The 18,837-nt window shown below is 53.2% G+C and overlaps 1 protein-coding gene across 2 annotated transcripts in view; it reads right to left on the minus strand.

Annotated features, from left to right (window-relative positions):
• MYO7A (myosin VIIA) overlaps window positions 1–18,837 on the minus strand; it is an 86,990-nt gene that overhangs the window by 37,982 nt on the left and 30,171 nt on the right. For both annotated transcript variants that reach the window (XM_073808402.1, XM_033862206.2), the window contains exons 17-29: window positions 16,650–16,744; window positions 15,392–15,476; window positions 14,634–14,852; window positions 14,069–14,176; window positions 12,845–13,054; window positions 12,262–12,465; window positions 11,812–11,988; window positions 11,299–11,388; window positions 9,598–9,725; window positions 7,299–7,425; window positions 6,000–6,119; window positions 5,290–5,463; window positions 4,205–4,432 (exon numbers count right to left, since the gene is read on the minus strand). In XM_073808402.1, the coding sequence (XP_073664503.1) occupies window positions 4,205–4,432; window positions 5,290–5,463; window positions 6,000–6,119; window positions 7,299–7,425; window positions 9,598–9,725; window positions 11,299–11,388; window positions 11,812–11,988; window positions 12,262–12,465; window positions 12,845–13,054; window positions 14,069–14,176; window positions 14,634–14,852; window positions 15,392–15,476; window positions 16,650–16,744 (1,965 nt within the window). The remainder of the gene's footprint in view (window positions 1–4,204; window positions 4,433–5,289; window positions 5,464–5,999; window positions 6,120–7,298; window positions 7,426–9,597; window positions 9,726–11,298; window positions 11,389–11,811; window positions 11,989–12,261; window positions 12,466–12,844; window positions 13,055–14,068; window positions 14,177–14,633; window positions 14,853–15,391; window positions 15,477–16,649; window positions 16,745–18,837) is intronic.

Below are 18,837 nucleotides of genomic sequence, written 5' to 3' on the forward strand. Positions count from 1 at the left end.
CTACTAGAGCTAATCAATGAATTTGGTAAAGTAGCAGGATACAAAATTAATGCACAGAAATCTCTGGCATTCCTATACACTAATGATGAATAATCTGAAAGTGAAATCAAGAAAACACTCCCATTTACCATTGCAACAAAAAGAATAGAATATCTAGGAATAAACCTACCTAAGGAGACAAAAGACCTGTATGCAGAAAATTATAAGACACTGATGAAAGAAATAAAAGATAGTACAAATAGATGGAGAGATATACCATGTTTGTGGATTGGAAGAATCAACATTGTGAAAATGACTCTACTACCCAAAGCAATCTACAGATTCAATGCAATCCCTATCAAACTACCACTGGCATTTTTCACAGAACTAGAACAAAAAATTTCAGAATTTGTATGGAAACACAAAAGACCCCGAATAGCCAAAGCAATCTTGAGAACGAAAAACGGAGCTGGAGGAATCAGGCTCCCTGACTTCAGACCATACTACAAAGCTACAGTAATCAAGACAGTATGGTACTGGCACAAAAACAGAAAGATAGATCAATGGAACAGGATAGAAAGCCCAGACATAAACCCACACACATATGGTCACCTTATCTTTGATAAAGGAGGCAGGAATGTACAGTGGAGAAAGGACAGCCTCTTCAATAAGTGGTGCTGGGAAAACTGGACAGCTACATGTGAAAGTATGAGATTAGATCACTCCCTAACACCATACACAAAAATAAAGTCAAAATGGATTAAAGACCTAAATGTAAGGCCAGAAACTATCAAACTCTTAGAGGAAAACATAGGCAGAACACTCCATGACATAAATCACAGCAAGATCCTTTTTGACCCACCTCCTAGAGAAATGGAAATAAAAACAAAAATAAACAAATGGGACCTAATGAAACTCCAAAGCTTTTGCACAGCAAAGGAAACCATAAACAAGACAAAAAGACAACCCTCAGAATGGGAGAAAATATTTGCAAATGTAGCAACTGACAAAGGATTAATCTCCAAAATTTATAAGCAACTCATACAGCTTAATAACAAAAAAACAAACAACCCAATCAAAAAACGGGCAGAAGACCTAAGTAGACATTTCTCCAAAGAAGATATACAGACTGCCAACAAACACATGAAAGAATGCTCAACATCACTAATCATTAGAGCAATACAAATCAAAACTACAATGAGATATCATCTGACACCAGTCAGAATGGCCATCATCAAAAAATCTAGAAACAATAAATGCTGGAGAGGGTGTGGAGAAAAGGGAACACTCTTGCACTGTTGGTGGGAATGTAAATTGATACAGCCACTGTGGAGAACAGTATGGAGGTCCTTAAAAAACTACAAATAGAACTATCATATGACCCAGCAATCCCACTACTGGGCATATACCCTGAGAAAACCGTAATTCAAAAAGAGTCATGTACCAAAATGTTCATTGCAACTCTATTTACAATAGCCCGGAGAAGGAAGTAACCCAAGTGTCCATCATCGGATGAATGGATAAAGAAGATGTGGCACATATATACAATGGAATATTACTCAGCCATAAAAAAACGAAATTGAGCTATTTGTAATGAGGTGGATAGACCTAGAGTCTGTCACACAGAGTGAAGTAAGTCAGAAAGAGAGAGACAAATACCGTATGCTAACACTTATATATGGAATTTAAGAAAAAAAACCTGTCATGAAGAACCTAGGGGTAAGACAGGAATAAAGACTGTGTTCTACTAGACCTACTAGAGAATGGACTTGAGGATATGGGGAGGGGGAAGGGTAAGGTGTGACAAAGCGAAAGAGAGGCATTGACATATATACACTACCAAACGTAAGGTAGATAGCTAGTGGGAAGCAGCTGCATAGCACAGGGAGATCAGCTCGGTGCTTTGTGACCGCCTGGAGGGGTGGGATAGGGGGACTGGGAGGGAGGGAGACACAAGAGGGAAGAGATATGGGAACATATGTATATGTATAACTGATTCACTTTGTTATAAAGGAGAAACTAACACACCTTTGTAAAGCAATTATACTCCAATAAAGATGTTAAAAAAAAATCTTCCAACAAACAAAAGTCCAGGACCACATGGCTTCACAGGAGAATTCTATCAAACATTTAGAGAAGAGCTAACACCCATCCTTCTCAAACTCTTCCAAAAAATTGCAGAGGAAGGAACACTTCCAAACTCATTCTATGAGGCCACCATCACCCTGATACCAAAACCAGACAAAGATACTACAAAAAAAGAAAATTACAGACCAATATCACTGATGAATATAGTTGCAAAAATCCTCAATAAAATACTAGGAAGCAGAATCGAACAACACATTAAAAGGATCATACACCATGATCAAGTGGGATTTATCCCAGGGAATCAAGGATTCTTCAATATATGCAAATAAATCAATGTGATATACCATATTAACAAATTGAAGAAGAAAAACCATATGATCATCTCAACAGATGCAGCAAAAGCTTTTGACAAAATTCAAAACCCATTTATGATAAAAGCTCTCCAGAAAGTGGGCATAGAGGGAACCTACCTCAACATAATAAAGGCCATATATGACAAACCCACAGCAAACATCATTCTCAATGGTGAAAAGCTGAAAGCATTTCCTCTAAGATCAGGAACAAGACAAGGATGTCCACTCTACTATTATTCAACATAGTTTTGGAAGTCCTAGCCATGGCAATCAGAGAAGAAAAAGAAATAAAAGGGACACAAATTGGAAAAGAAGAAGTAAAACTGTCACTGTTTGCAGATGACATGATACTATACATAGAGAATCCTAAAGATGCCACCAGAAAACTACTGTAGCTAATCAATGAATTTGGTAAAGTAGCAGGGTACAAAATTAATGCACAGAAGTCTCTTGCATTTCTATACACTAATGATGAAAAATATGAAAGAGAAATCAAGGACACAATCCCATTTACCATTACGTCCAAAAGAATAAAATATCTAGGAATAAACCTACCTAAGGAGGCAGAAGACCTTTACTCTGAAAACTATAAGATGCTGATGAAAGAAATCAAAGATGACACAAACAGATGGAAAGATATACCATGTTCTTGGATTGGAAGAGTCAAAATTGTCAAAATGACTATACTACCCACTGTAATCTACAGATTCAATGCAATCCCTATCAAAATACCAATAGTATTTTTCACAGACTTAGAAGAAAAAAATCTTAAAATTTGTATGGAAAAACATAAGACCCCAAATAGCCAAAACAATCTTTGGAAAGAAAAATAGAGCTGAAGGAATCAGGCTCCCTGACTTCAGACTATACTACAAAGCTACAGTGATCAAAACAGAATGGTACTGGCACAAAAACAGAAATATAGATCAATGGAACAGGATAGAAAGCCCAGCAATAAACCCATGCACCTATGGTCAATTTATCTATGACAAAGGATGTAAGACTATATCATGGAGAAAAGACAATCTCTTCAATAAGTAGTGCTGGGAAAACTGGACAGCTACATGTAAAAGAATGAAATTAGAACACTCCTTAACACCACACACAAAAATAAACTCGAAATGGATTAGAGACCTAAATGTGCTGGATACTATAAAACTCTTAGAGGAAAACATAGGCAGAACACTCTTTGCCATAAATTGAAGCAAAATCTTTTTCAACCCGCCTCCTAAAGTAATGGAAATAAAAACAAAAATAAACAAATGGGACCTAATTAAACTTAAAAGGTTTGCACAGCAAAGGAAGTCATAAAGAAAATGAAAAGACAACCCATAGAATAGGAGAAAATATTTGCAAATAATGCCATAAAAAAGAATGAAATAATGCCATTTGCAGCAACATGGATGGACCTGAAACTAACACAACATTGTAAATCAAATATACTCCACACACAAAACAAAACAAAAAAATATATACTCCACAAATAAATAAATTAAATAAGTGATCTAAAGAGGTCAAAAAAAAAAAGAACAATACAGCAAGTTCTGAAGCATGTACAGTCACTGCAGCAAAGCAGGAACTACTTGCAGAATTCAGGCTACTCTTCAAAGTCCTTGCTCCTATAGATCGTGTTAAATCCAGGAGAAGCCTAGATAATGCCCAGCCTCCATCTGGCTAACCTCCACATTTGCTGACGGTGAGTCAAGGGCAGCAACACTCAGCCCAATTCAGCACACAGGTGACTTGACCAAACAAACTCAGCCAGAAAATTAGCTCTCACTCACCTTCTCACACCTGTACTCCCCAAACTTGACCCCTCGCACCACCTGCTGGTAGATGAGGTTGGTGGCCACATTGTCTTCTGAGGGGTTGTGCCAGGGAGTGAAGACCTCCTTGCGGAAGAAGAGCCTCCATGGGGCGTTGCGCTCCTGGGCGCCCTGCTCCTTGGCATACTGCTCACACTGGGAGATGGCGTCCATGACGTGGTCGCTGCCACTGCCCAGGGAGGACACCTGCGGGCACAGGGCTGGAGGTCACCCAGTGGAAGGGTGAGCAGGCTGGGAAGGACCGCAAGGAGCTACTGACTGTGCCAACTCTTCTCATTTGGATGGAAAACCAAGGCTCAGAGAGAGGAGGGGCTTGCCCAGGTCACCCAGGAGGCAGACCAGCCACGTGGGAGTTTCCATTTCCTAGTACAAGCCTTTGGTGAAACTCTGATGGACAAATGGCCACTGAAAACACGGGAGGTAGCTGTTGGTGAGAAAAGTCCAAGCAAACGGCATCAGACAACATGTGCCTATCGCTGGACCTGCTGGGGTGAGGGCTGGGGGTCACCTCTGCTGTGGGTGGTGATGCTGGGTGTGGAGGCAAAATCACCCACTCCCAGGGCCAGCTCAGCAGAGAAGACTCCAAGCCCAGATGTGCCCCGGGAGGTATACACTCTGGCTGGTCGGTAACAAGTGAAGAGGAACTACCATAGCAACCTGATAAGGAATCACATGCCCATTTGCAAATGGGAAAACCCATTTTTTTTCATATCAGCGAGCCAGTGGCTCTCTCTCTCTCTGCCATGTTCTTCTTCTGTCACCAGCAGAGGATTGAATCCACCTGCGCACATACGCGTGCAGTGAGCCCTGGATTTCAATCACCAGTGTGCTGTTGGGTTTCTCTTTAGGTGCTTAGGACCTCTCCCTGATCCTAAGGAGTTGGGGCAGGACCAGGGTTACCTCTGGTTTACAGGAGGAAACTGAGGCCCTGGAAGGTCAGCAACCATGCAAGGGCACCTGAGCCAGTAGGTGGCAGCACTGGGGTGGGAGCTGGTGGGTGGCCCTGGGGGCGCCAGGAGGAGGGGCATCAGGGCCAACCTCACCTTATCAAACAGGGCGATGTAGAGGGAGAACCCGAAGCGGTCCTTGAGCGAGGTCTTGTCGGCTAGCGCGTTGCAGAGCTCCTTGGCCGTGGTTGCCGAGTCTGTCAACAGGGTCTTGGTGGTCCCGTCCATGAACGTCACAGGCAACATGATGGGCTTCTTGGACTTGGTGGCCTGAAAGTGATCCAAGGCTTTGTGGGAATCCTTTCACTTCAGAACATCTTCCTCTGAGCTCCTGGCTCCCTGCTCCCTATGGGGTTGGAGCCCTCGGACCTCAGCATCCCACGGCGCATTGCCTGTCCCTGGTCACAGGTGCCCAGGGAGCCCTGCTGTGCTCCCCACCCTGAAAGGACCTTCAGGGTCCCTGAGGTGGGGCACTAGGGCTGGGCGGTTGGGCTTTGCCACGTTCAGGGGCTTCCGCCCTCCTGTCATGTAACCATCACAAGACCCTGTGAAATGAATATCTTTACTGTCATGTATGCAGATGAAGCCACTGAGACACAGAGGAAACCCCCTGCCCAAGTCACTTTGACTATAAAGCCAGCAGATGGGAGTCATTACCACTGTGGGCTTTCCCGTTCCAGTAGCCTGAAATTCCAGAACTTGAGGGTGGGTGCTTGAATGACCACAGAATCCCAAAGTAGGCAATGTTTCTGGGGCACTGGGGTGCACTGGCGACACACACACACACACACGCCTGGGGGCCACACCTGCAGCTCCAGCCAGCTTGGTGGCTGTGTCCGTGTCCCGTTGACGAAGGTCCTCCGGAGCCGCTCCTCACAGTATGGGGCATAGCCAGGTGGTCCCCCGTGGATGAAGTTCCGCAGGTACTATGGACAGAGGACAAGCTGAGGGGGCCCCACTCCAGCCTCCCTCGGCCTCCCCACCTGTGAGATAGTCTGGGACCTGGGACCCTCTACTGGAGTGCTTGCACCTGGACAAACGTCTCCTCCAACAATAAAATACAAAGAAATCAAAAGGGACTAAAAACTGCACACATGTGCGGTCAGGGCAATTATGAACAATAAGATACAAAAAGGCCACAAACCAACTGCCAGGAGAAAAGCAGGGAACTGCCCATGACCCCTGCACACAGCACCACCAAGGGGGTGGGCAGACCACCTAAGCCCCGCCTCCAGCCCGACCCACCAATCCGCCACCGCCCTCACCTCATTTAAGGGACCAGCCCGCCCCCGCTCAGGGAGTGAGCAAAGGCCCCTGTTTCTTGTTCTCACTCCCTCGTGCTAAAGCAGCATGAGTCCCAGTAAAGCCTTGCCTGAATTTCTTGTCTGACCTCTTATCAACTTCTATCGATTAAAGAGGACCCAGGTCGGTAACCCCCAGACCATCAGAGCAGCCTCCCCGGGTCTCCTGCCTCTGGTCCCTCCACCCACACTGAACCCGCTCCTCAAGGCCCATCCATCCCCGTCCCTCCTCGGCTTTCCAGGCCTCCCCAGTGTCCTCCAGATCAAGTCCACCTCCCTCACGTTTGGCAGCACGGCCACCATGACCCGGCCCCGCCTAGTCTCAGCTGCACCTCCTGCCTCACCCCACACACCATACCCCCTTCACCCAGCTTGACTGCTCCTCTTCCTCCAGGGCCCACCTCCCTGAGCCCTCCCTCTTCGCAGCGCTGACCAGCTGGGTTGATCCAGCCGTCACCTGCTCTGCCTCCGTGTCCCCAGCACCCAGGGCCTGACACTGAGGAGGAGTCACGAAAGGGCCTGAGATGAACGGAAGCGCTTCAGACCAGCATGTGGAGGGTCTAGGGGGCGCTGTTGTCACGTTCAGCATCCACATAATGAAAATGGGGCTCGGAGGAGATGGAGCGCAGTGGTGGGTGCCCAGGAGGAGGGGGCCTGCGGAGGTGGGGAGGCCTGGGAGGAGATGACCCGGGCAAGGCCTCATTGCCAAGCCCCTCTGAGTTTCCTCCCCGTGCTCTGCCCCTCAACCCCAGGGACCGGGCGCGGCTCCCCTTCCCACCCCCGGAGGCCAAAAGCCTCCCCTACCTTAACGAACTTCTCAGAGGGGGCGAAGCAGCCCACGCAGAGGGACACGAGGATCCAGCCCCGGGCGTAGCTGCTCTTGGAGGGGTTGTGGGTGAGCTGCTTGCTGATCTGGCAGTAGATCTCATCCCTAGGCAGGCGGGGGTGGGGGGCAAGGACGGGAGACGCACTGCCTCAGAGGGAAAGCCCCACCCCTCCCAGCAGCAGATAGGATGCTTGCTCTCCCACTTGCCAGAGACCACCTGGGAGGAGGCAGGTGAGGCCAGGTGGGGAAGGCTGAGCCCAGGGCTCTGCGGCTACCGCAGGAGATAGGCTCATCAGGCGTGAAGCACGCACGTTCCTGACTCCAGTCCAGAGTCCACGGCCGGGGCCCCGTGATCCAGAGGGTGGTGCATACCCTGCTCCTGGGCACAGTGGCCCCAGTCACTGGTGACCACTTTGATGAGAAGCACAGGCTCCCCACGTGCCTCCTCCCTCACCAAGCTGCACGGCCTGGGCAGGTGAGCTCACCTCTGAGCCTGGCCCACAGACACGGCAGCAGGTACAATTTCTACTAATGGTAACTGGCAGAGCAGATACAGGAAGGACAGCTGGGGAGTTTCTCTGGGGGATGGAATGACGTTCTCTTGATATAGTGCTATAATATTTGAATATTGAAATGGCCATGCTTTACGTCTGCAATCAGATTAAAGCAATGAAGGTAGTTTTTCGTTTTGTTTTCATTTTAAAGGGAAATGATACCACCCCTTCCTTACAGGATTTCTGTGAAGAAAAATGAGCCAAGGCTTATACAGAACCTGGCACGGTGCCCAGCACAGTAAACCCCCGCAGGTGCCAGCCTAGCTGCAGCTGTGAAGATGCTGCATGCCCCCTCCAGGGCCAAGGACGGGACCCACCAAGATGGAGTGACCACCAGGGGGCACTAACTGCTGCTCCTCCCTCTGTGAAGGGCAGGTATCTAATTCAGTGGCTCCCCAGTTTTGAGAGCTCATGGACCAACGCAACCTCAAAATAAATTGTGGACGTCGCTAACTTATTATCAAGACAATAAGGACATTTAAAACACACCACACACACAGCACCTGCCCACTATCTATCACAATCATTTTATAAAACAAATGTAATTTTAATATCCAAAAAGTAGGAAGGGCAAAATCTCAGAACAAAGAACAGTGCTTTAAATAAGTCAAATTTAGAAACATCCTTATTTTTCCCATCTTGCTACAGACCAGTGACAACTATCACCCGTAGCTGGGAGCCCCTGACCCCGTTCGATTCATGGACAGGGAGACGGAGGCCGGGAGGAGGGATTAGCCATGGTCCCTCAGGGAGTTGGCACCCCAGGCTTCTAACAGTCCAGGGCTCCTGGCACTGTGTTCTCTAGAAGTACCCCTTTAGGTCTGATGGTGAGCTAACTGGGAGGCAAATTCTTGCCCTTAAACATACCTTGGGCAGCCACCTTTTCTTCCTGGAGGCTGGCGGCCCCAAGTGCTACATCTCTGGCGAGCGAGGTAGTCACTGGCCTCGAGGAGCAATGAAAGGGAGGCCAGTGACCCCTGGGCAAACCTCTTCCTCTCTGGACCTCATGTCTCCCACTGGGAAAATGACACTTGACCTCCCCACCCGGCCCATCCTGCTGTCCTCCCAGCCAGCACACACAAGTTCACGGGATCAGCTCTCCTAACCAGCCATCCCATGCAGATGGAGTTCTCAGAGAAACCCTATCTGCCTTCCCTCCGCTGATGCAGCTGAGTTGATTCCGTAATTGCTCCTGGAAAGTCATGGATCATCGCAGCTCCTCCCCAACACCGCAGGGACCTGAGCAAAGGCCTCTCCTGGGCCTGCGTGGGGAAGGAGCCACTTGCAGGATCCCAGGCATTCTGACCACAGTAACCCTGACCACGGGCCTGGGCTGGGTCACCAAAGGTGCCGGCAGGGATAGGGTTACAGCAGAAGATGCATGTCAGATAATGCTAACAACAGCTACCGTTTACTGAGTGCCCACTGTGTAGGTCCTGTGTCACACTTTCCATAGTTTTATCTGCCCACAAGCCTACAAGGTAGGTACTTTTATTATTCCATCTTTACAGATGAAGAAACTGAAGCTTACAGAGCTGAAATCACTCTACCAAGGTCACACAACCAGCTAGCAGCAGAGCTAAACCCAGGCCTGCTTAGCTTAATCAGTTGCTAAAGTGACAGAGCTACCGCTCAGCCAGCAAAAGCCTTTCAGGTCTGGAAGCGCGGGATGCCTCCCCTGACAGCTGTCCCCTCCCTGTGCCCCTGCCCCTCAGGCACTGACCGGAGCGCTGGCCGCAGGATGCCGTTGCCAATGATGAAGTGCAGCTTCTCCAGGTTGGAGGTGGGCCGGTCCTCCAGCATGCTGTTGCCCTGCACCGTGGACTCTCCGTCATGCAGCCTCTTGGTCACCTGGGCCACAGGGAGGGGCAAGGCTTGACCAAGGCTTGGCCGGGGCCCTGCTGTTTGCCTGAGTCTGCCCACTCCCCCAGAGAGCAGAATCTTGGGAGTAGCCAGAGAGCTGGCTCCCCACCACTGTCACAGCCCCGCCCGTGCAGAACAGATGCTGGGTGGATGCCTGGCCCGGTGTTACGCGCTTCTGGGGATAAGGCTCCTCTGCAGCCTCCTTGACATCTACCCCCAGCCCTACCCCAGGGGAGTCCCCTCATCCAGGCCAGGGGCTCCTCTGACTCCTGATGGGATCCCTCTCTCTCTGAGGTGGGCCACGCACCACTCCGACACCCAGAGTACACCTGGGTTCCAAACACCCGGCCACCATCACCTGTCATTAACTCCCTGGCTCCTGTGTGAATAGCCTTGGGCCTGGGTTCTTATAGATGGGCTTTTCCTCTCTGGTTCCACATGGGCCACAACGCCAGCCCCGCGCTCTGCCCAGAGACAGGGTGAGCGGCGGGAGCACGCCCCTGCAGGCAGTCCTCATGTCTGCTGAGCACCCACGGCCATCATCTCACGTCATCATTCCAGGAAGCCACTAGCAGGCATTTTCTTCCCTGGGTGCCTTGGATACCGAGCAGTGGAGCTGGGACTCAGATCTGGGGTAACATAGCTACAAGACTGGATTGGAGCCTCAGATGGGGAACAAAATGAGGACAAAGACAAAGCAGGCTGAGGAAGCCCAGGAGAAGCAGCCTGACTCTGCTGTAGAGGGGAAGGCTTCCTGGAGGAGGTGACACCCCCCCCAGGCACAGAAGAGGAAGGAGGAATTTTAGGCAGAGGGACCGGTGTGCACAAAAGCAGGGGCATGGAGGAACCAGTCCCTCTGCACCTTGAATGCCTTAGTTTGTGTCTGTCGGCCCTCCCAGCCTGGACAGTCCTGGAGCAATGGGCCAGGACGGTGCTCAGAAAACACAAGGTGACTAAATGAATGACAAACAAACTAATAGTGTTAATGCCCCATGGGCACTGTTATCCCACAGAAAATTCTCATCGACTAAAAGGTCCCTGGATCAGGGCTTCCCTGGGGGCGCAGTGGTTGAGAGTCCGCCTGCCGATGCAGGGGACACGGGTTCGTGTCCCGGTCTGGGAAGATCCCACATGCCGCGGAGCGGCTGGGCCCGTGAGCCATGGCCGCTGAGCCTGCGTGTCTGGAGCCTGTGCTCCACAACGGGAGAGGTCACAACAGTGAGAGGCCCGCGTACCACAAAAAAAAAGAAAAAAAAAAAAAGTCCCTGGATCAAAGGCATCGGGTCCATGCCCTGGCATGTCCTCCCTTCTCACCATCTGCCACTCCAGCCCTCCCCAGCTCTCGTGGCCCATCTTCCAGGAAGCCTCCCTGACCGACCCCAGCCTGAGAACAGCGCCCTCTTCCTTGCATCCTGTCTGCCTGATCACATCCAACGCTGTCCTGCTGGCCATCCTGGTCCCCTGAGGACAGGCAGTATCCACTCCACTCCCGTCCCTGTTGGTCCCAAGCCCAGCCTTGCCCCAGCCTGGGCCACCAAGGCCGTGCAGGGTCTTTTCTGACCTCCTCTGTCAGTTTGGACTTCTTCTTCAAGGTCAAGTGCACCAGTTTGTGCCTCACGCTGCTCTTCTTCTGCCCCTCAGGGAGCTGGGCCTGCCGGACAAACAGGGGTCAGAGTCAAACGACTGGATCGAAAGTAATGACAAGAGCAGTTGACAACGTGGTTAGAACTGTCGCACCTCCACACTAACGTGTATCACCCCAGCCCATCAGCCCAGTGACAAATGGGAAAACTGAGACTGAAAAGTGTAGTAACCTACCCACCGCCTCCCAGCAAGTCAAAATTGAAGCTGGCTCTGACTGCAAAGCCTGTCTGCCCTGCCACGTGGCCTCAATCGTGGTCAGCACTTTACAGTTTATATCAAGCTCACACTAATCGTTCCCAGGAGTAGACAGAGGAGGGCAGGGGTCAGGGAGGTGAGGCAGAGGCAAATTTTAGGGTGCTCCTTCTGCCGAGGACCTTAAGGCTGGGGGTGGCCTGGAAGGGACCCTGGCCAGAGGGCACCTGTGACTCACCTCGCCCTCACCCTGCAGGGCCTGAAGCTCCCTCTTGTATGTTTTCTTGCCCAGAGTCTCATAAATCTTGGTCATCACGGGAATCTTCTCGCTGCCGTCACTCATGGCCGTGTGGTACTTGGGCTCAGGGAGGTCCCCCATGAACCGGAGGACAGTGATCCAGACCGCCAGGGCCGCCTGGGGACAGACCCAGGCCAGTCAGAAAGCCTGAGCGCAGGATGCGGCTGAAGCCATCAAAATGACCCAGGGGTGGGGGCGAGGCTGGGGAACCCCGCTCCCGCCAACCGGAGGAGGACCACTGAGCTGAGTGCCTTGTGGGTGTTCCTCAGGGCCTTGCCCTGTGGCCCGGACGCAGGCTGGGTACGGGATGAGGTCAGCCCTGGTCCCTGCACAGCTGGGCCCCAGCCCCTTGGCACCCACGCTGCCAGCACAGACAGCCCCAGCCCTCACCAGCTGGTCGCCCTCATCGTCGTGGTACAGCAGCGGCTGCTTGAGTGGCCGCCGGGTGTAGGTGTGCGTGGTCGTGCCCTGGAAGTAAGTGGCAGCGAACTTGGCGAATTTATAATCGGAGAGGTCTTCCTCATCCTCATCAGGCAGGGGCAGGGCCGCATCCAGGTCTTCCTCCACCATCTCCCTCCGCCCGCGCTCCAGGTCCTGGGAAGACAAAAGGGGTTCCCTGCCATAGGGGCAAATGGGGCTGGGCTGCAGTCCCCCAGCCTGTCCCTGTAGGGCCAGCTCTTCCTCCAGAAGTGTAGGGTGCTGTTCATCCTGTTCACTCCCCAGACAGAGCCCAGGTAGATCCTCAACACTGAATGAATAAAGGTTTGTGAATGGCCCTGGAGGGGAACAGTGATTGGCCCAAGGTCATAGGGCAGGCTGGTGGCTGGACAGGGCCTGGGACTGCAGCCCCGTCCCAGGTCATCACAGCTGCCTTCTGCTCAGAGGGGACCACGTGGACTTTAACACAGAGGGGTGCAAGAGGAGGGACAGTGCCACACTGGGGCCTGTTCCAGCCCCTTCCCCAGCTTGGTACCTCGAAGCCACTAGGTGCCTGGCCCTCCTGGCCTGGCAGGCTGCCCGAAGTCCCCAGGAAGCCAAACATCTTGTCCACCATGTCCGAGTGATTGATGGGCTCGTGGCGGGCCCTCTCCATCTGCTCCAGGAGCTCCTTCTTCCGCCGAGACTCCTCCTTCTCCTTCAACTCCCGCTCTGCGTCCTCACGGGCCAGCTGGGCCAGGCGCTCCTGCGAGGTGGGGGTGATGCAGCGTCAGGGAGCAAGCCCCCCGTGGGGAGCCCACTGGAGCCCCTGCAGCAGCCAGGCCAGAGTCCCAACCTCCTCGGGGCCCTCCTGACCGCTGGGAAGGACAGAGCCTCGGGCCTCTCCACCCTGGGACACACCTGCTCATCCCTCACAGCTCAGTGCAGACAGATGCCCGGTGCTGAGCCAGAGACAGCTCACAACAAGCTCAGACAGTAACGTCGCCTGCCTGCCTCGAGGCTCAGCTGGGACCACCTCCTCCAGGAAGCCTGCTCAGGTCTCCCCACCCAAAGGGGACCACACCAACCCCCAAATCCAAGAGCCACTGGGTATAGGCTCTAGACCACCGCTGTCCAATAGAAATATAATGCAAGCCACATACGTAGTGGCTACATTCAAAATAGTTTTTCAAAAAATAGGTTAGATCAACTTTAATAATGCATTTCATTTAACCCAATATTTCCAAAGTATTATCTTGACATGTAATTAACATTAAAAAATAGTACTGAGATATTTTATATTCCTTTTTTTTTTTTTTTTTTTTTTTTTTTTTATGTGTGTTCAAAATCTAGTGTGTAATTGGGAATTCCCTGGAAATCCAGTGGTTAGGACTTGGTGCTTTCAGTGCCGTGGGCCCGGGTTCGATCCCTGGTCGGGGAACTAAGATCCCACAAGCCTCACTGCGCGGCCAAAAAGAAAAAAAGAAAAAGAAATCAAGTCTGTATTTTGCACTGACAATGCTTTGCCCTTTCGAGTGCTCTGTAGCTACGCATGGCTGGGGGCTCCCACCCCGGCTCAGGCTGTTTATCCTGTTACAACACAGCTGAGGGCCTGGACCCGCTCGCGCTGGAGCCGCAGCCCTCTGACCTGGCCTGGCACAGAACAGGCACCCAGCGCACGAAGGAAGGTCGCGTGGACAGAGGCTGGACAGCCGGTGTTGGCTGAGGGCTGCTGAACCAGTGAATGGATATCTAAGGAGTCGGCACATCCCCAGCTCACCTGATGCTTGCGTTCAGCCTCCTCCTTGGCCTTCTTGGCGCTCATCTCCTTCCGGAGCTTCTGCTCCTCCGCCAGCCGCATCTTCTCAGCCTCCAGGCGCCGCAGGTACTGGGGGAGGGGGCGGCAGGGTGCGCACCAAACCGTGTGTGACCCTCACGGTGCTTCCCGCCAGCTCGACCCCACCCCACCCCGGCTGAGTTCTGGGACTGGGAATGACTTTGCCAAATAATTTGGTAGAGGGAAACTGAGGCACATGAGAAACCCTCCAGGTGCCACAGCGGGTTGGGGGCACCGCTGATCCCAAAGCCACAGCAGGTTCGCCTTGGCCTCCCAAAGAGTCACAACAGGGACTGGGCCCCTGCCCTGCCCCTGGCTGGAAAGAGGGAAATGAGGGAGCCAGTCTTGTGCATACCTCCAAAGAGGTAGAGCCCCACATCCGCACCCCCCGACAGGCTCAGGCCACACGTGGGGGCGATGTGTCTGCCTGAGGTGGAAGAGCACCCCTCGGAGGACACAGCTCTCACAGGGCTCAGAGCTGTGCCTGCTGGGGACCTGGGACCCTTACCTCAGCCCTGAGGCGCCGGTGCAGCCTGCGGGCGATCATGCCCCGGGCGTAGGCCTGCACGGTGATCACAGCCCAGAGGCGATGACGGAAAGCCCTGCGCACCAGGTAGGCACGGCAGCGGGCCTGGAACCCGATGATGCGCCGGCGGGCCAGGCAGTACTGCTGGTGCAGCTTCCGGGAGCGGTGCAGGGCTTGCAGCCGCAAGAAGCCCAACCGCATCTGCAAGGATGGCCGCCTGCTGAGAACCAGGGCCCTGATTCCAGACCAACCCTGCCCAGTGGAGGTCACTGCCCCGGGCTCCACTCTCCAACCTGCATGCCCCGAAGGCACAGCTGTCTCCTCTCAGACCAAAGTTGCCCAGGGAGTGGCCTTGGCTTCCCCTGTGATGTGGTCCCCCCAAGAGACTCCCATCCTCAGACCAGGAGCGGGCCTCCTTCCTGTCCACCTCCCCAGCCCCAAGGCCAGTTCCTCCACAGGGGTCCATGGGACACACCCGTTCCTGGCCCCCTCTGAGGTGTTTAATAACCCAGGTGTTCATCACCCACCAAAACATTCCAGAAGAAAAGCACAAACACTGCTGACCAGACGGGGAGAGCTGCAAAAACCAGATCGGACTTTGGGCTGGAGGAAGGGTAGGGGCTGGCAGGGTGGCAAGAGGTCAGCCAGGCCCCGCAAACAGGTAAGTCCTGCTGCTATGGCAACAGGGCCAGGTTCAAAGGCTTCGTGAGGCAACAAGCAGCTCCCTCGAGGAGGCTCACCAGCCCGTAGTTCTTCCTGCAGTTGTGGCCCCGCCAGTGCCTCTGGATCAGCGTGGCAGCGCTCTTCAGCTTCAGGAAGTTGGACCTAAAACAGCAGTGTGATGCAGTCGGACCTCTGCCAGGGTCCGGGGGGCGGGGCTTGGAATTAGGAGAGCAGGGCTGAGTCCCAGCTCTGCGTCTCCCTGGCTCCATGACCTTGGGCAAAGGCATATAACTTCTCTGCACCCCAGCTTCCTTATCTGTAAAACGCGCAGAATACCTGCCCTGCCTACCTCACAGCCTCGTCACATAAACCCAGTAAGGTGGACATTCAGAAGGTTACTCATGAATAAATGTATGAGTAGTCAGTAAATAAAGATTAAACACTTTGAAAACTGTAAACATCACTTATTACTGAGTACCTAACTCCCTCATTTTATAGGTGAGGAAACTGAGACTTGATGAGGTTGGGGCCGGAGCCCTCGTCTTCTGACTGACTGAGCGCCATGCTTTTCCCTGTGTACACTAGGCAGCTTCTACAGGCCGACAGCCACCTTCAACCTGATGGAGGACAAGAGACCACACATCAAACAGCAGGTGTCTCCTGAACGTAGAAATAAATAAGGGAGGAGTGAAGGATGGCTACGTCAGTGTGGGTGAGCCAGCCAATTCCTGGATACACACACAAACGAGGGCACAGCCGTGGGACGAGGGACAAGTTGATGGACAGACAGGTGGATGGATGGACAAAGGATGGCTGGACAGATGGACAGACAGATGGACAAGTAGGTGGACGGATAGAGGAAGGGAGTGACCAGATGAACTGCAAAAGATGCAGGCTGTGGGATTTTTGTGGAGCTGAATCACACTCCAGAGTCAGCCCTGCCCATCTGAGAACTGACACAGCTGTACACATGCCCCTTACATGGAATATGGGACACACTTTGTCACTCACAAAATCTCAAATTTCCTCTTTGGGAAATTTCATTGGGCATCTGAGACCAACAGAGGGTCCACTTGTGTGCCTTACGTACCCACGTGTGCAAGCCTGTGTGTAGGTGGGGGTACTGTGTTACTGGGCACAGATGGGTCCACGTGTCTGAGTGTTCAACCCTGTTCGCATGACCCTGTGGGCATGCTGTGCACGTGTGTGCATGTTTCTGTGTGTGCACATGGGTGTTTATTCCGTGTTCACGTGGGAGGAGCGGAGGTGAGCCAGGCACACGCACACACACACACATGCGGGCTGAGGTGGGGAAGAGCTGGTCCAGGTACGAACCTGTCTTTGAAGCCCCGGATGACCTTCTGGAGGAGGATGACTCTGTCAGTGATGGCCTTGTCCCGTTCCACCTCCAGCAGCATGTCATGGTGGTCCTGGAGGGCAGAGCTCCTGAGCGGCGCCCCTACCAACCTCTCCAGTCCCAGAGCTGAGGCCGCCCCAGGTGGGCCCCCTCTTCCTTCACTCAGAGCCCAGGCCTAGGGCTCATTTGGGCCCCAAAGGCTCCCAACCCTGCCCTGGCCCCATGGGGCAGCCTCTCACAGCCACAAGTACAGACGGGTACTGTCGTGGCGGATGCCAGAGGCCTGGGAGGGACAAAGGGAGCAGGGGGCGCCTAATTTGACTGCATGGAGTCGGGGGCCCAACACGCACACACACTGGCTTCATCCTATGGCCATCTCTACCCAAGTCCCAGCTCTTCTAGGTGTCTCTGTCACATCAGCCCCTGGCCTGGGCCAGGCCACCATCGTTTCTCTCCAGGACCTTAGAAACAGCCTCCTAACCAGTCTCCTGTCCTCTGTTGCTCCCCCTCTGGCCTTCCCTCAAGGACAGATCTCACAGAGATACCCCACTGTCTCCCGGGGTCAAGCCTGGTCTCCTCCCCTGGCACCCGGGTCCTCTACCATCAGGCCCTGCCCACTTCTCCAGCCCCCTCTCCTTCTCACCCCTGAGCCCCTAACCCTCACTCCAGTTGGACAAAACTCATGGTTCATTCAATACCTGAATCAAATATCTCCATGTGCCAGCCATGTGCTAAGTGCTAGGGTGAGGCTGCAATGAACCAGGCAGACCTGGGCCCTGCCCTGGGGAATCTCAGTCTGGTGGGGGAGGAACATGCATCAGATATTCGCAGGACACATCAGCTGGGGACAGGGCCCGGCACAGAGGGGCTGCTTAGCCAAGGCTTTGTGAACGAGCGAGGGAACGAATGAGAAGCAGATGTTTGGGGTCTAGAAACCACTACTGGTTTCTGAAGAGCCCAGAAAAGTGAGGATGTGGAGGATGGGGACAATGACGTCTCTGGGACTAGATGCCGTCATGCCGCATGCCTTCCCTCCCTTACCCATGTGGGCTGGGCATCAGAACCACAGTCTGGAAGCCCTGCTCTCCACTCCAGGGTAGCGCCTGACCATGGGCACCTCACCTCTACGCGCTAAGCCTCTGAAACGGGCATAATAATTCTACCTCACGGGCTGCTGTGATGACTAAATGAGTGATGATGGACAAAAAGCCCCACTGGAGCCTGGCCCACGGAACGTGTTCTCTAGGTGGCAGCTGTGAGACACACAGGCAGGGAACAGTCAACACATTTTTCCGATGAGGAGATGAAGGCACCAGCCCAGGCCCCTCAGCCAGGGAGGAATTAAACTAGATCCCAGGACTCCCTCCAGCGCAGGAACGGCTCCCCCGTTCCCTCTCCCCAGCTGTCCTGGGCTGCCTGGGCCCACCCTATGCAGAGGAAGGAGCCCTGCCCCATCACCCAGGACAGCCAGAAATCTAGAACAGCAGAAACGGAAATGCAGAAGCTAGCGCTCACGCTGTCCCTGCTCTAGCTGTCCCATCTCCACCAGCTCCAGCAAGCTCCCCCGGGCCCAGCTTCCTGCTCCCAGCCCCACCCCCTCCCTGACCGCCCAGCCCCCAAAGTCCTGCCCAAGCTGTGGTGGGAGCCAGAGGGCCCCAGGTGTCTGCTCGGGGAGCGCGGGAACAGGCCCGGGGACACCAGAGAGCAAGGTGAGTAGCACACGGCTGACCACAGCCTAGCATGAGCCCCGCCTGGCAGGAAAAAAGGGAATGGACCAAAGGTACACATAAGAGCCCCCTACCACAAGCACATCCCATTTTACAGATGGGAAAATGAGGCTCAGACACGGCCAGTGACCTGCCCAAATTCCCAGGACAGACAACCACAGGGTCAGGACTGAACCCAGGCCTCCCTGATGAGCCCACCTCTGGCCTTCGGTTTCCTCACCCGGGGTCACTGCTCCAGCCCCACCTCCAGGTCATAGATGCTCTCAAATACCAACTGCCCCTCCACTACCCGCTCCAACCAGCCACAGCTGCAGGGCAGGAGGGTCACAAAGGCCCAGCACTGACCCCATTCGGTGCTGCAACTCCTCTATAGCACACCCCTAGGGCCTGTTCCCACCGTGACGGGGAGCCCACAGCCCCGTCAAGGCAGCCGGACTCA

Source organism: Tursiops truncatus, chromosome 8, assembly GCF_011762595.2.
Source record: "Tursiops truncatus isolate mTurTru1 chromosome 8, mTurTru1.mat.Y, whole genome shotgun sequence".
NCBI lineage: Eukaryota > Metazoa > Chordata > Mammalia > Artiodactyla > Delphinidae > Tursiops > Tursiops truncatus.